The sequence below is a fragment of the Astatotilapia calliptera genome, chromosome 5 (assembly GCF_964374335.1).
Source record: "Astatotilapia calliptera chromosome 5, fAstCal68.1, whole genome shotgun sequence".
NCBI lineage: Eukaryota > Metazoa > Chordata > Actinopteri > Cichliformes > Cichlidae > Astatotilapia > Astatotilapia calliptera.
In genome coordinates, this window is record NC_137426.1 from 2,416,801 (window position 1) to 2,429,749 (window position 12,949).

At 45.6% G+C, this 12,949-nt stretch overlaps 1 protein-coding gene and 1 long non-coding RNA gene across 2 annotated transcripts in view; both read left to right on the forward strand.

The window, feature by feature from the left end:
* The first annotated feature begins 4,193 nt into the window (after positions 1-4,193).
* Positions 4,194-5,764, forward strand: LOC145428647 (uncharacterized). Its single transcript, XR_013908957.1, has 3 exons — positions 4,194-4,335; positions 4,932-5,022; positions 5,628-5,764. It is a non-coding gene; the product is annotated as an uncharacterized LOC145428647 (long non-coding RNA).
* A 1,238-nt stretch (positions 5,765-7,002) lies between these two features.
* Positions 7,003-12,949, forward strand: part of mmp24 (matrix metallopeptidase 24) — a 72,321-nt gene continuing 66,374 nt past the window's right edge. Inside the window, exon 1 of the mRNA XM_026166541.2 lies at positions 7,003-7,406. Within this exon, the coding sequence (XP_026022326.1) occupies positions 7,257-7,406 (150 nt within the window). The 5' untranslated portion in view covers positions 7,003-7,256. The remainder of the gene's footprint in view (positions 7,407-12,949) is intronic.

Consider the following 12,949-nt stretch of genomic DNA (forward strand, 5'->3'; position numbering starts at 1 on the left):
TACAGGTTCCAAACTTCCTTCTTAATTTTGCCAGATTCTGTGGGAATGATTTGTGATTTACAGTCAAACATCACGGAGGCGGTCTCTCCTGCATGAAGTCCAGTTGCTGGTTTTCCTGAGTGGGTGCCTGCTGCCAGCAAGCTGACTCAGTGCTGTCAAAGCCATAACATCCTCCACAAACATGGTGTGGAACAGCTGTGGGCGTGTCCTCATCTCTCCAGGCTATCATCCACACACAAATACATTTAACCATGTCACCCAAAATACCAACAGTCATTCCATAACTACATGGCCTCTATGACACGTCACGACATTCAACAACAGAGCCTTTATAGGCACAGAGGAAGTTAATAAAACATGTAACACACTGAGTCTATTTCAGGTTTTTGCTCTTTATGTACTGAATCACACTTGTTATTAATCCACAGCATGTCTTTATCCTGTCTTCCTTCTCTCACCCCAACCAATCACAGCAGATGGCCCCGCCCCTCCCTGAGCCTGGTTCTGTTGAAGGTTTCTTCCTGTTAAAAGGGAGTTTTTCCTTCCTACTGTCGCCAAAGTGCTTGCTCAGGGTCATATTTCCCGCTGTGGAGCGCACAAACATTTATGGATAATATTGTTACCTGACATTTGATCAGTCCTGTAGGTGCGGTGAATACTGCTGCAATATGATTGGACAGTCGTTGTTTACAGCGAGCATATCATATTGAGCAGGCCGAGCTTTGATAAATCTGAGCAGCATCCAACTGTTCTATATCCGTCCGTCCAAGTCAGGTCAATGGAGGGGGGCTGAAGGCTGTCCCAGCTGTCATGTCGAAGATTTTGTACCTGCAAACATTTCATGGCTCAGTCGGCGTCATCATGTTTTGGTTTTGTGGTCGATGTTGAGTCACGATTACAAAATGCTTCCAAAATCGTGGAGTTTGGTTTGAGGTACTTACCAGGCGTTGCCTCTGCGTCCAGGTTAGAGTTTCTCTCCAGGGAAAGTTTGTGTTTCAGAATTGCTTTCCACCGTCTCCTTATTGATTAGACGAAAGCGGCATAAACAAAACCTGGTAGGTAGAATGAGAAGAAAAACAGACTAGTGGTGACTCAGACTCACACACTCGTTTTCTTGCCGAGCTAATTAAATTCACACTTGAGCGCTCACATCCCTGACTTTATGATGCCGACACCGGGAACAGAAATAGGGTGGCTGTAATAGTCCAACCGTCGTTCACCCTGCAACAAATGAAGCTGGATTTAGACGTACATAAACATACCTCGCTTAGAAGTGTCCTGTTTGTTTTTATACCATCTGTATGGCCGTTCTTCCTGAGTAACACTGAAAAGGAAGAATTAACCCTGAAGCGAGCTCACCGAGCTGCAGGCCTCAGGACCGACCTCAGCAGCTTCCTGTTCTCACTGCTCAGGCTCTCATGTCCGAGTGGACGGGGACGGCGTGTGACTCATCAGGTCATGTGATTGGATGTGTTACGCGTCACTTTGATGTGTGTCTGAAAACATACTGTAAATGATCTAAAATAATTCCCACAGAAAAGAGCTGCACAGTATCAAACAAAAGCCCAGGTTTGTGTTGCTCGTCTCTGCTTTTTATTTATTCACTGGTCGCACCGTTTGCAGTCTTCTGCTGTGATCCGTGGATCCTGAATCCTGCCAGAGGGCATCGGGGGAACAGCTGCCGGGTCCTTTCAAGCTCTTGGGGTCTTCCTGAGGCAGCGCCGGGTGCACGCCTCCTGTCAGCGGGGCAGATTAGGCTCAGTGATGTGCTGAGCTGTGTTCGTGGCCTTATCGTCCATGCTGTATCACACGATGAAGCCACCTGTCAGAGGGAGCTCCAGAAAAGTCACCTGGGGTTTAAGGGGTCAGTATGAAGGTCTTTAAATGCCTGAGGTACAAAATCCGTGGTGGACTTGCAGTTTGAAGCTACTCACCACTGAGTTGTTGATGAACGTCAGAGCTTGATGCTTCATGGTGTGGACCAAGTGTAAAAACCTCAGGCTGAAACTGACACCGGTGATCTAAGGAGGGCAATAAAACGCCGGCTGTAGTCCTGCTGAAATGTCAGCTGCATAATAAGTGGAGCGTGGCGAGCGTTCGCTGGATACTCGTTAGTGTTGTCACACACGGAGCGCTAATGAAAGGCTGTTAACTGTAAAAGGCTGCGGAACAAAGGGAGTCGTGGTCGCGGACCAGAGCAGGGAACACGCCTGCTGCAGGAACGTGGGTCAAACCCACAAACGAGAAACTGTTCGACATGAACAGGCGGGAGAGAGAGGCGTGAAACGGCCGCAAGACAACAGGAGACGATGGAGAGTGAAGAGAGCATGAGTGTGAAAAGTCAGTGAGAGCAGAGAAAGGACAAGTTCCCTCTAACAAAGGCAGGAAACCAGAGCGAGGACGACTGCAGCAGACTGATTTATGGAGCTCACAGATGATGCAACCAAGTGATGCGAAGGTGGACAGCTGAGGTGAAGAAGAGTGGCAGGAGCGAGTGTGTGATGACGAGCCAGAGAATGGATAATAATCTGAATAATGTTGGCAACTGGCTTCTTCTCAGATAGTGTTTATTCACACGCCGCCTGCCAGTGAGCACAGAGGATTGTGGGTAAGGACTATGGCACAGTAAGATCCTGAACACAGACACGTTAAAGGCTGCAGAAATCCATGAGAGTGAGGATGATGCAGAGGAGTCTGTTTATGTTTAGGCACCTGAAGTCAGCACGCCACAAACTGCAGTTCCTCTGATGACCACACGAGGCTGGCCCCCAGAGTGCGTCCACCCCACAGACCCTCACGTTAAAATGTTCAACTTTACAGCAGAAATGTAAATGCTGTGAAGCATTTGTTGTTGTCGTTTCGTGTCTGCTGTCTTTTTGCACCTCTTTGGCTTTTTTCGTGTCATTTAATACACGTTTCTTGTCGTCAGCGCAGAGGAGGGAGGGTGGATGAGCTGGACAAAGGATGATGACGATGAAGCTGTCAGGCGGGAGGAAACGAGGAAGAGCTCAGAGGAGGTTCGTGGATGTAGTGAAGGAGCACAGAGGAGGATGCTGGGAGAGGAGGTGGTGACGCCTGCGTCTGAGGTCATTTCCTGTTTTTTCTTTCTTTTTCTGTTTGTTCTGTTGTTTATCTTTTCCAAGCTCGTGTTTTATTTCGTTTTCAGGTCATCTTCAGTTTCTTTGACATTCTGTTTGTGTTTTTGTATTTCTCATACTGATGTTTTTTTTTCTCTGCTGACATTTTGCATCTTTCTGTTGTTTTTGTGACTTTTGTGCATTTTTCTTCCTTCTGCTGTTTTGTCTCATTTACATCTTTTACCTCTTAGCCGCTGAGCTGTGTCTTTTTCTCGTTGGTGTCTTTTTCTTTCTTGTGTCGTTTTCTGCTTGTAGAGTCGCTGACTTTGGTGCTTGTTTGTCTTCTTGCTGTAATTGTGTTTCTCCCACTCACCGTGTGGTTGTTTCTGGGTTGTTTAGAGTCTTTTGTGATAGTTTTGCACCTTTTCTTGCATTTTCTGTCTGCCTCTGGTCACTTTGTGCAGTTTTGCGACTCAGACATCAGAACAAAAAAAAATGGCAATAAAAGCAAAAAAAAGTGTTCAGAAACTGAAGGAGACACAAAATAAAATACTGTGAAACAACTGGAGATGTTATAAAGGGAAAAGAAATGCACGACAGCAAAGCTGAGAACTACAGAGGCGGTCAGGTATATATTTTTGAACACACATATAACCTATGAGCTCGTTCATAATTTAAGCTCCTGTGGAGCAGGTGGAGGAAAATGTCTCCGCAGTGACGTCAGCAGAGTCTGAAACTATAGATTCAATTATATGGTTTGAACCGAGAGCCGGCTGGACACGACTGTCATTACATTGATTCTGCTCCTGCAGCCACAGTCCATTTAAAGTAAAAGGAAATTACGGTGCACTGCGAGCGGGGCGCTGTCATTTCTGCTCTGCTTGTGTGTTTGACACACGTGCACGCACTGTCACATCTGCGTGCACGTGCAGCACGTGTGGATTTACGGAAATTGCTCAAACCCGCCGTTGCGGGCGTCCGAGCGAGCCTGTCAAATGATGCCAAGTGACGCACGGCGCAGCTGTAGTCAAGGAGATTTGCTTCAGATTTAGCACTCTGTGGATGCGAGCAATAAATAAATAAATAACAGCAGGGCGGCCGGGTGGTTCAAGAGGCCATCGGTTACATTAAAGGTCACCCCGTCGCAGCTTCGATCCGGCTCAGCCATCCGTCCCATTATTACCACAGCAATAATCCAGTAATCTGCTAATCAGGAGCTGTTCGGGCACAGCGTGGAAAACTGAGAAGCAATAAAATGGTAAGTAATTTGCAGATAAACACATGTGACTCAAAGTGTTACTATAGCCTTCTGTCTCACTGAAAAGATGCCCACTTTCCTCAGAAAATCCACAAATAAAGCTGGAAATGTTTTCCAGAGGATCGAACACAGAAACGGGAAGCAGTCCAAATCCTTTTCTTTTAAACAAACATCTTCCAAAGTGTCTGCATCAAACGATTAATACCCCTCTGTGATATTTGTAACGATACTTAAAGCAGACTGTCATCTTTAATTAGGACCACGGCTGTCTTCAGTTTATAATCAGCCTCTTTAAATGGAGACGAGTCCTCTGTGGGCGAATTTCAATCAGTAAAGACTCGTTTGAAAGGCATAAATATACATTAAGTGGTTTATTTGATGGCGCATATGATGAAGAAGGTTTTGGTGATCAGACCACACAGTGAAGTCCTTATTTTAAGGCGACGATGGTGGTGGAGCTGTTTTTTATTTCAATTTAAATTATGTATGACATTAAGTCTCTTCTCACCTGAATGAGTGATGATTGAACAATTGAGCAATAATTGAACAGCACTCTGAACGCTGCCTCACTTACTTCCGTCCGACTTTCATCACAGAGCCAACGTCTGCACACTCGAGCTCCGAGATCTTGACACGTTCAAATATCACAAGATACTCGGCGAGTTCAGCTCAGACGCCGTCCCAGAGGTGAGCTTGGAAATCAGGCTGAATTCAAAGTGAAATTAATTTCACTGACTGAATATTCTGAGTGGAAACAGCCTGGCTGATTTTCTTTCTATTACCAACCACAGCAGTGCAAAACAGACTCGGCAGCTAATTAGGACCAAGCGTAAAAACATATTCATCCATTCATATTCATGTGGTAATGCAACACACAGTTTGCACTTCGTTTGGTGGCATCATTAATGTGCTGCTTACACACAGGTGTCAAACCTCCACACCTCATGCCTTTAGATTTTGCTTCCAAAGAGCCGGACTGTCTTTTTTGTTTTGTTTTGTTTTTTTGTTTTTTTAAGTGAGTTCTCCAAATTTCACAACTCTTTTTCCGTCCTGACTCATTTGAAAGTATATTCTTTTGTTTATGAACCTTTGAGTCATTCAAGGTCAAAACGCCTAACTCACTGGAAGAGCCAGTGTTGCATCTACGCATAAGATCAACCTAAAACCTAATCAATGTTAAATTAGATCTAAATTAGATCAAAGATAACGCAGTTTGATGAAAAATAGTATTTTTGCACCAACACAGTGACTCCCAAAGAGCTTTTAGCCTGTAACCTGTTATATCTCTGCAGCGTGTGCAGTGTGTCCTTAAACACGTGAAGAAACTGAAGACGTGGAAGAGTAAATGAACAGCATCTGAAATTCATGTTCTTAAGAAACGGGAAGAAATCCGGCAAAGCCCTGACACAGGACCTGAGAGATGATCTGCACGTTTAGCTGATTATCAGAAATGTCTCAGTGACTGGCAGCTGTCAGGAAGCCGTTCTTAATAAAGGAAAACTGAGGCATGAAAATTATACAAGAACTGAACTGAAGATCAGAGGAACAGGTCTGATGGAGAGATGGATCCACATAATGGTCAGTATGTAGGAGGTCGTCCAACACTGAGAGTCTGCAGCCATCTGTGAGGCCGGGCGGAGGCTCTGTCATGGTTTCAGCATCATGTCAGTCAGTGGTTTTGGAGATCTTTAATAAACTGATGAATTATGAACTCAGAAAAGGACCACCAGAGTCTGATCTGCTATCTGTAAACTTTGATTTTCAGCAGGACAATGATGCCAAACCCTGGCAGTGCAGTGAAATAAAGTGGATATAAAACACACACAGTATCAGTCGTGGATGGGCCCCCCCAGAGCCCGGGCCCCAGCATTACTGAAGCTGTGTGGGATCATCGTGACAGAGACATCCTGTCCTTGAAAAATGTTTCTAGGCGACCTTCACGACTCTGACTTTAAACACAACGCCTCTCATCCATTGACCGCACCTCTCAAGCATCATCTTTGTGTAATGTGTGGAAATGTAAAGTTTCCATGACTTCTTTATTACTTTTTTCCATTAGAAACGAGCCCACTTCAACCCCAACGTCAAATCAAATCAAATCAAATCACTTTTTATTGTCACATCACATGTGCAGGCACATTGGCACAGCACATGCGAGTGAAATTCTTGTGTGCGAGCCCCACAAGCAACAGAGATGTGCAAACACAACAACACAAACGAGCAAAATACAAGAATGGCCAACCTGAAACTAATAAATATATGTACAATATATAATAGTGTATGCATTTCTGGATGTGTATACTAAATATTTTCCTACGTGTGTGTGTGTGTGTGTGTGTGTGTGTGTGTATACACATTTTTACAAATTAAATAGTAAAAAAATAAAATAAAATAATAATAATAATAATAATAATAATAATAAAATATACAGAGTTGAATATGTGCGTCCAAACCAGCTTTCTGATTCTGAAATCTCGACCCTCTAAGGGACGATAAAACACGCGCAGACGAGTCCTCTGCGTCTGCAGCGCTCCTGGTGTGGGCAAAGAGGTACTGCAACAACATCCATCACAACATCCATCTCTCTCCTCCTCTCTCTCTCCCTCTCTCGGTCCCTCCCCCTTCTCCTCCTTGCTGTTACCGGACAGACCGGAGCAGCATCCCCGCGTTACTGTAGCCAGGCTTCCTTCAGCTGTTCCCGTTGCACCTGCGTGAGCCGCTCGCCCCTTAAGTGAAGCGAACCCACAGCGCGATCACAGCAGCGGTGCGTGGAACCCGGAGAGGAGGAGACGCGAGTGACCGTGGCCGGGATGAAGCAGGAGCGCACGGACCGTTTCCTCCGGTAAAAGAGCGTAGCAGGAGCCTGGACATCACCGGCGGGAAGCGGAGGCGGAGGAGGGGGGGAATTCGGGGATACAGCCATGGCGACGGGAGGAGGAGGCGGAGGTGGAGGAGTGAGGCGCAGGAGGAGGAAAGCGGGGCTCCCGGGGTTCTGCTGGAAGACCTGCTACTTCCCGCTTTTGTTCTGGGTCGTTTCCGCGTGCGGGGAGGAGAAGACGTTCATCGTGGAGGTGAGTGAGGAGGTGTGCGTGCGTGTGTTAACGTGGGGTAAACACCCACGCTGTCATCACTCCCCGCGTTAACGCGCGCAGGCTGGAGCAGAGAGTCGTGCGGTCCTCGGGATGTTTTTCACGTCCGTGCCCCCCCCCCCCCCCCCCCCAAAAAAAAAAAAAAATCATCTCCCTCCCCAGCCTCGAACCTCACTCTAAAGTGACAGCCCCCCACCCCCCGGGAGTCAGAGAGGGTCTTTTGTTCCCATCCTGGGGGGATGCCCGCTGCCTTTACTCGTGAACGCTCCTGGTAGTTTTTTGTCTCGTCACGCGTGGATCGCAGATATCTGGCTGTCCTCCTCCTCTGGCTGTGCGGAGGAGGTGGAGGAGGAGTAGGTCCTAAATGATGAAGCAAGTGTGAGAAACTTTGGGGGAGCTGATGGACAGCTGTTAACCCCCCCATCATCCCCTAATTAGAACTGAGGGTGAATGTGCGCGTGCAGGAGAGCGCGCGTGGCACCAGTCAATAAATGATGAGCGCGTACAGTGAACAAAGCTCCAGCAGCACAGCGAGCCCCTTCCCTCGGCCTCCACACTCCAAATATAGCCTCCCTCCATAATTCATGGAGCTGGCTGGGAGTCGGAGGAGAGGTGCGCGCGGATGCTCAGACCTGTTCTGCTCGTGCACGAGGGCCGGGCTTTGTCTCGGGCCGCACAGAAAGTTCAAGTGTGGAGAGCGCACGTGCGGCCCTGCGATGTTTGCTGAGAGGCAGGATGATACCTGGCTGCGCGTTTGGGTCACGCGTGATGAGAGTGGGTGTTTTCGGCGCGTGGTCTTTGTGAAGTGACACTTTGGTAGAGACAAAGGGGCGCCCGTGGCTGTGCCGCGCGCGGCTGTGAAGTCACAGACCCGTCTGAGCTGCAGCGGTTCCAACTGAGACAAACAACCAATGAGCCGCCGCCGCCCCCCCCCCGCCCCCCCCACACACACACACAAACCCGCACCATCGTGACGTGTCGCAGAGCTGAAGGTGAAGTCTTTGTTTAAGGCTCCACAAACCCGAAATATTGTAATGACGCTGATGTGTGATGAACAGAAACACACGTCTCCTCTGACCCGCGGAGCTCTGCAGATATTTGTCTCTTTTTATTTTCCAACATTTTCTTATAAAGAAATAAAAATAACAAAAATGAATACGAGTTACTCAGGACGGTGTTTGTTTCAGCTGCGTTTACTCAACACATGCTGCAAAAACATTATCAGTACTCTCAGAATAGTTTCAGTTTCATTTGAATGCCTTTCCACAAATGTTCCGCTCAGGGTGATGTCCCCTAACATCTCGCTGAAAACTTAAAAGCCCTCTAAATTTTAAATGTTAGTGACTTCATGGAATAAAATGGAATCTGGTCTTTTTCATTGTTTTTTCATGGAAAAAATAAACATCAACGACTTTTTATCAGTTTTTAAAAGTCACCGCTGTTTGTCTTAAGTTTCAGCTGCCTTTGGTCAACATTAAATGTTCGATGTGACATACAGTCTGTACCAAACACAGACTGTATGTAAAAGATGGAAGCAGCCACAGCATTTTTAAGCTGTGGCTTTCTGACTTCGCCATGTTAGTTTTCATGGAGCCACAAGTGGCCACATGTGTTTCGCAGTAGTGGATTACTAAATTATCAATACTAGCTATCTTAGTTAACAAGCTGCATCCATAGGCTGTCAATCAGAGAGGCCACGCCTCTAATAATGCAAAGTTTAAACCTTCATTCAATCTAAGCAGATGAAAAACAACAGATGTTATTTATAAAAACATTTTCAGGTCCTCTACAGTTGTTCTGAAAGTATTTATTTATTTATATATATCAGGCTGTAAACAAGTTTATTTGAGCCTATTTATTGCAGCCTCTGCTGGACGTTGGAGGAACTGCAGTTTTTGGCAGTTCATCACGTCATTTGTTTCTTACTGTTAAAATCGATACATTGTTTATATTGTTTGCTAAGTTTTTGGGGTTTTTTTACATTTTGAGGCTTAACAAACAACATGTTTGTGCAGCAGCTTATTGCAACATGCCGTTAAGTTTCAGGTTTAAACGACTTCTAGCAGCGGTGTAAATAAGTGCACGTATGTGCCCTGAACTCTAAACTGGTACTTTCAGGATTACAGGGTTATTTTAGAAACAACTGTCAGATCTGAGTGTTTATTTGGAGGACGCGGTCGGGGCTGAGAAAACCACTGAAGCTCGAACTACTGAAACCCCTGCAGGGAAGACGTGGGGAGGCAGCGGACGTGGAACCGGGTGACTCCTAACAGCTTCGGTCTTGAAGCTCCAGCCGTCACATGGATTGTGGAAGTTGTTTGATTGCTGATGTTGTGTGCGTGTGTGTTTCTGCCTGAGCATGCTGAAGTCTTTGTGTGACAGCTGAGGCTGCAGAGGTCACATCTGTGCAGGCCTTCATGTTTTTCTGGGAAGCTTTTGATCACGTCACAGGTGCCGTTTATTCATGTGTCTGCTTCACATGCTGCTGCTCATCATGTGAAAGTTTGAAATTGTGAGTTCTCCTGCTGGGATGTAATGAGGTTTGCAGTCTCAGTACTTGGAGGTTTGGGAGGAAGGCTGTGCCGTGAGTCTGTATTAGCTCGTTTGATGAAAACGATGCGTTTCCTGATATTTCTAATCCCGCAAAGAAAAGCGAAGCTTATATTTGATTAGTGAACACACAATGTTAAAATTAAAGCTAATTCTAAAACAAAAGGGCTTTACTTTAATTTCATTCTCATTAAACGCCCTCTCAGGGTGAAAGAGAAGCAAACGAAGCAGAGGGTTATTCCGCACACTTCTGTCAGCAAACCCCCCGAACACTGGTGCAAAATGTAATAAAGAAATTGCAAGTTTACGCTGAATCACAATTTCCAAGTTCTCCATATTAAAAACATTTGGTCTCACCCTGAAATACACAGGCACATTTATTTTGTCTTTGCAACTTAAAGTGACTGCCTTCAAATAAATACTGATGCCTTTAAATAAATGAATGACATTTAGCTACTCCAGCCTTAAATATACTTCTCTATGCAGGAGAAATCCTGTGACATCACTGATGTGAAAACAAAACACTAGAAAGCTTCGTTTTGCTCATTTCTAACCATGAAATGTTGCATATTGATGACTTCAAAGAGAGCAATTAATAGATGAATTAAATAAATAAAGTTTTTAAATGGATTGTTTTGCATGGATGAACTTTTTCTTCATTATAGAGACATTAACCTCCTAAGACCTGAACTCTTCCACTGCATTCATTTTTAATTTCTCTTTGATATTTGGGCTGATTGGGGCCCGATGAATGTAAAAACAAAGAATTACCAGATTTTATTTTTTACCTTATTTTTGTTTTTAAGAAAAATAAGAGCCACATATGAGGATATTCGTTTAAGATTTTGATAGAACAGTAGCAGCATAATGTCCTCGTAGGTGGATATCAGGCCCTTCTAGAGCAAAATTGAGTATTTTGGTCTAAATAACCCAAAATGTGTGGACGCCAGGTCCTAGGAGGTTAAAGCTCTTAATGACGTTCTACCTTAAATGGTAAAAACACGGAATTGAGTTTTTATTTAACGGTTCTTCTTGAAAAAATCTTTTAAAAATGCAAATAAATGAATAAATGCAGATGTGAAAACCACCACAGAAGCACTCATTGAACTAGTATCATATTTACAGTTAGTTCATTCTGATTAGCGCATGCAGTGACACTTATAGTTCATTTTCTTAATTTACCAGTTAATAATGATGAAGTGGCAGATCGTGAATAAATGAATGAATGAATTCAGCCTATTTTAAGTATTGCACACTGTCAGTTACTCAAATTAAATTCATTGTTTCTCCACATGAGATTATTAATATGTCACCTGTTAATGTTGATATTTCACTTGCACTGCATGAGGTAATTCCTCAACTTTAATTTTCCTTTGTTCGTGCTCACAACAAAACGGACGTGACGGGAAAACTGTTCATTTCAAATCAGCGCTGCAGTGATTACAGTGACTCATAGCCAGGCTTCAGATGTCCTCGTTGGCACGCAAAAACGTGAAGACCTCTGGGTTTGAGGCTGGGTGACTGTGGTTGATACGATGCCCTGCTTTCGCGATTCAAAGAAAAAGAAAGTTATCGATCTCTCGACACTCAGCCGTCACTCCGAACCCTTCGGCGCCTCGTGGCCGAGCAGCGACCTTCAGGCTGCCGCGGTGACACAAACACGCAGCCCATGCAGCGGTGGGCACGCCGCCGCTCAGGAGTGAAAACACAGATGCTTCTCTGTGCAGACAGGCAGAGAAAGAGGGGGAGCGGAGGCAGAAGGAGGCTGACTCGCTCGTCCGCGCTCCTTTGTCTGTTCGCCTGTTTACACAATTGGTCAAATTTCTGCAGCCTGCAAACCTACAAATGTGTTTCAATCCAAGGATTTGCGACTAGAAGAAACAAACAACTGTTGTGTGGGCCGGCGCTGCTGCTGCTGTTGTGCTGCTGCTTCATAAACAGATGATTAACCCAGTGTTAACCAATGTCAGGTTAGCAGCCAATCAGCTGAGTCACTGTTAAACAAAAGATGTTTCTGGGTGCTGAAGACACTGAGCGGTGCAGCGTAACATTCATGCCCCTTTGATTCAAAGTATCTTTGCTGGGATTATAACGCTGTGGATGTGGATAATGACACCAGTGGTGGTGACGTGGCAGAAATAGTGTGAAGATGACGATGAGGAGAACGTCCAGGCCTAGTTATCGTGATGGCAGCGGTTTGTTGTTATGACGGGGAAAGCACGTTTCCAAACCTCTCTAGGTTTTTGTTTTTCTCTGCCTCCCTGGAGGAGAGGAGCGCTGGGGGGGAGCGCCGTCCCTGGAGGCTTATAAACACCACATTACACCTGAGAAATGGGCTAAACGAGCCTGCTGTGCTGTACTTACCCGAGCCCTGTGTGGGCGGGTGTGAATTCGCACCTGTTATCGATAAGCTTTGTCCCGATTTGCCATCGCTGGAGTGAAGTGCCGACGTTATTCTTCAGAGTTTCCCGATCCACAGTGTTGCCTCGGTCTTCCTCTCTCCCGTCCATCTCCCTCCTCAGCCATTGTCTTCCTCACCCACCCTTTGCCGCTCGCTCGGTGCGAGCTGCAGCTGTAAATAAGAGGAGTTGTCACTGTGCATTTGATGAAGGTATTGTTCTGTCGGGGTGCAGCGAGCCGAGGACAAACTACATTTGAGGAGCCGTTTAAAGGACTTGGAAGCAGAGATGCGGTGGATGGTTGGCTCAGCTGAACTCAATCAACCTGCCCTGTTTAATAATTTACGTGCTTTTCAAACCGCCATGATATAAATTCATAATATGCACGACTGCCTGATGTGCTGCTCCTTCTGTGCACAGTCTGATGTGTCACTGGCAGAGGAAGGACTGTCATCGGTCCTCGCTGTCGTGATTGACTGGCAGAGCTTCTTAATGTTCTCAGCAGGATCACAGCGTGTTCACACATAAATGCCTTTTGCCAAACCTTTCCAGGTATACATCAGCAGCAGTGTCTTG